This window comes from Rhagoletis pomonella, unplaced genomic scaffold (assembly GCF_013731165.1).
Source record: "Rhagoletis pomonella isolate Grant_MI unplaced genomic scaffold, Rhpom_1.0 Rhpom_scaffold_00013, whole genome shotgun sequence".
Lineage (NCBI taxonomy): Eukaryota > Metazoa > Arthropoda > Insecta > Diptera > Tephritidae > Rhagoletis > Rhagoletis pomonella.
In genome coordinates this window covers 2,081,393-2,085,243 of record NW_023458567.1, presented here as the reverse complement: position 1 = coordinate 2,085,243, position 3,851 = coordinate 2,081,393, and the positions used below count along the sequence as shown (strand labels likewise).

General features: G+C 40.8%; 1 protein-coding gene across 1 annotated transcript in view; it reads right to left on the bottom strand.

Moving 5' to 3' along the window:
- LOC118748270 (formin-like protein 5) overlaps window positions 1-3,851 on the bottom strand; it is a gene marked incomplete at its 3' end in the record, with an annotated part of 12,181 nt that overhangs the window by 5,466 nt on the left and 2,864 nt on the right. Inside the window, 1 exon segment of the mRNA XM_036482645.1 lies at window positions 3,675-3,846. Coding sequence (XP_036338538.1) covers window positions 3,675-3,846 — 172 coding nt within the window.

Genomic DNA, 3,851 nt, shown 5'->3' with positions numbered 1-3,851 from the left:
AGCTGTGGAAAGTTACGCCAACGGCTGCGAAAACCTGTAGGAATTGAGAGGCTTGTTGGTCAGGTGCATCATGCACGAACCTCTCATTCCTCAAGTCAAACTTTAGGGCTGATAAAACGTTTTCAAAGGTCTCTTCGTGGAGCATTGGGCTCCAACTTTTTAATTTGGTTTGAAAAAGCATCAATGTTACAAAAACCCACAAGGAAACAGCTTCCATGTCAGTTTCAGAGTTTATGGTTGACATAAAACCCGATGCCTTCGAGCGGCCATTCCGATGGATCTTTAAAGTCAGCCAAATAATTACGAAGATTCTGTTTTTGATTGAAAAGGCCGTAGTTTTCTTGGTTCAGTGAAATGTCGTTCCACCTCGTGTAAATTTAATGCAAAGGCCTCTGGGACTATCTTTTCTTCTAGAGAAAGGTAGCAAATTTTATCGCAACACCTCTCACAGTCTTTAGGCCATGACGTCCAAGCGCCCAAGCTTCCAAACTTCAATACAATTTGTTTAAATATCCTTCAACTGACTCTCTTTTCTACATCGTTGCTGTTTTCATAAAAGCCAACAGCTTAATGATGAGGACTTCCCCTATTCTATCGAAGTTTTCCTCCAAGTTCAGGGTACACTATGGACTTCGACACAGTTTCTTAGGTGTGGTGCTAAAGTCATCGTGGATTTGTAAGGCCGACTTCTAACTCTGCTTACCAGCATCCATGGCTGAAGTAATTTTTATTCCTTAGATAAATTTGCCATTTTTGAAAATAATTTTATTAAGAAACGTTTTTCTCGCTCCAGGGCAACGCTTCCGTTCCTTCTTATTTCTTCTCTCTTCTAATAGCAGACTAACTTCACGGTCTTCTAAGTGGTTTTTGCTGAGCTCAAGAAAGTACCGGGACCGAAACCAAGTTGTGAGTGGAACTAGGCCATGTTTAAGAGACTAAAGGGCCAGTATAACATTTTCTAGACCAGTATCTCTAATTTACGAGGTTACACCAACTATTGGGCTCTCGTGCATACAGGATCTACTGAACTCTTTACTTCCATTATATTTGTGTGGCCCTTGCTGAGGTTGGCTATCTTTGGGTCGTGCCTACAATGCTCTCTCGAATATGCCCAGTGCCTTCTTATCCTAGTTCGACTCCTTTAAAGCTTCTGAGCCCTACGTATACGTGAACTGACGAGATGATGTATGCAGAGCGTGGCTTTGGTTCGTCGAGGAGAAGTTTCGCCTTTTCAATAGGCTATCTGGGCTAGCTGGGCGCGAATTGAAATGCTAAAATTAAACTTCGTTCGGCATTGAAAGCCGTGGATGGGTCCTTCTCAATTTTTAAAGGAGTTGAAAGTGGTAATGAACTATGGGTCCGTCAAGTTATGTAAAAAGGACTTTCCGCTGACATCGAAGAAAATACCTGTTTAATTTCCTTGAACCGTTGTTTGAAAAATTGGCACACAAAAAATTTACATACTTGTCTGAGATTCAGAGCCTGAAACAAGTAAGGATTGATTTGAAAAGCTTTCCCTTTCCTTAAATTTGGCGAAGATTATAACTCTGCATTACTAGGAGGCCACTTCTTTTTCATCTTTGCCCATATTTTCCTTCAATGTTTCCGCGAATAAATAGGCTGTGACTATATGAAACTCAATGCTGTGAATAGGCCTCAATTTCGTAATTATCGAAAGTAACTTTTGCTATTTTTTCAACTCTTGCCAGTTTTACATTTACATATGAAGTCAATAGCCTTGTTTACCGTTAGTGTAACTAACCGTATTAGGGTCAAACATGCCATTTACGTTGGCCTTCAGTGTTTAGACAAGCAAAAGCCCAAGTAAGCATAAAACCGCAGATATTTTAACACTTCACATATTAGCTGAATATTACGCGTATGACATTTGTCCTAAGCAAAACCGCTGACCAATTTGCCACCAAATAAACCAGTATTTTATGCTAAATTCGAAAGTGAACCGTTTCAAAATTATTTACTGGCTGCTTCTAGTCTACTCGAGTAGCGTTGGCGCTCAAGGACATGATGGAAGCTGGTAGACAAGCTGGTGATTGCTACTGGTGAGGCTACTCGGGGGGCTACTTGACAGTCATAAAAACGAACAAAGCAAAGATTATTGAAATTCCTACACATTGATATGCTTGTACAATGTACATTTGTACTTGGTGTGTTTGCAACAGCAATGCTATGCGTTTTTATTATCAAATCTTTTGCAGCTTAAAATGCTGTTAGGCCAGGTTTGAATTGGGGCAAATTAGCGCAGTCGAATAATCTGTTTTTAACGACAGTCGGTTGCATGGTTGCGATTTGGTTGATTTTATAACTTTTTGCTTTCATTTCCAATTCAATTAATGATTCTTGTGAACGTTACCGTTATATCATATCCCGAAGAAAAAGCTAAATATGGCTGCCTGGCTGACTAGCTTGCTGCCTGGTTAACTGACTGACTGATTGATTGGTATGGCAAGCAACTGAGGTCAGTACAACTTTGAACTTTTGAGAGGACAAGGATTTTCACACGACTGGAAGGGGAGGTGTAGAAGTAAGGAGGGTATTTAGAACAACTAATAGATTAGATTATGATAGAACAAAATTAGAGGGAGCAAAGGTGATAAGCTTTTTGCGAAAACTGCTAAAGCAATCGTGAATGTTCGAACAAAATTTCCTCTAATATATTAAAGACGAAAGTCCTACAATGTTATACCAAAGAAAAGTATTTGAATTTTGGCGAGTCCTAGTCCGAGTTTTGGTTTCCTAAGTCTTTTGAGAAGTGCAAGCAAACAGGACTTAAGTAGACGAACGAAATAGCCCACAAATAACATAGCTGAAAATGTCTACTTCCAGGAATTGTTGCTATTTTATTAGCCAGCAGGTAGAGGGTATTTAATATATGTAAGCCCTCGTTATGCTCTTTGAAGGTTGAGTTACTGTCGTTAAGGCTTGGCTCTCTGCTGTACCGCGGTATTAGAAAATTTAAGGCAAAAAGCGATAGAAGGCAGAAATTTGAGTTGTTGTGCTGAAGCATAATAGGAGTACATTAATTGAAGCTTTTCAATGATATTTACAATTTTTATTAAAATAGCCTGACGTCTTTGGTTAAAAAATATATTGAGTATTAACTTTCATGACAATTATCTATAACGATTGCGTTTTTATATAACTCGGTACGCTTATTCTACACCAAAGAAATATTACACCGCGCTCGCTTTTTGCCCACAAAAAAAAATGCAGGAAAATGCAAATGACGAAGCTGTCTAGCAGCAACGGTCACTTCTATGTCAGCAGTAGCGGCGCAGCAGCCAGAGCAGTTTTACGACCTGTCGCCGCATTGGCCTAAGCTTTGGCTGATATTCGTGCGCGTCTATATGATATAATAGCCGAATGTGTTGAGAACTCGTTAGACGAGTTGCAGCACGCTAGCCTCACTAATTAGCCGCGCAGCATCTACTGGCCAGAGCTGCAGTAACGGCAACCTTTTGCTGAAAATCGCAAACGACACAGCGCACAGTTCTTTGTTGCATGCGGCAACAAACGGTTGTATGCTCCCGAAAAACGCTTAGTTAAAAGAAATTGAAACGCGGACGCGCTTAGGCACACAGCGCAATTTTATAAATTGAATTGTTTTCGAATTGAAGTACGCGCAAATCAGCAGCGCACGAAGACCTGCTGCTTACGCTTCGGTTGAAGTGTTTCCATTTGAACGCGATGTGTAGAACACAAATCCTTCTCGGCGTCGCGCTTCTCGCCACTTGCAGCAGTTATGCCAATGCGCAGGAGTACAGCGCAGATCTTGAACTGCAGGCACGTGATCGCCGTAGCTTGGATGTTGGCTGGCTGCTGCGCAATCTGTT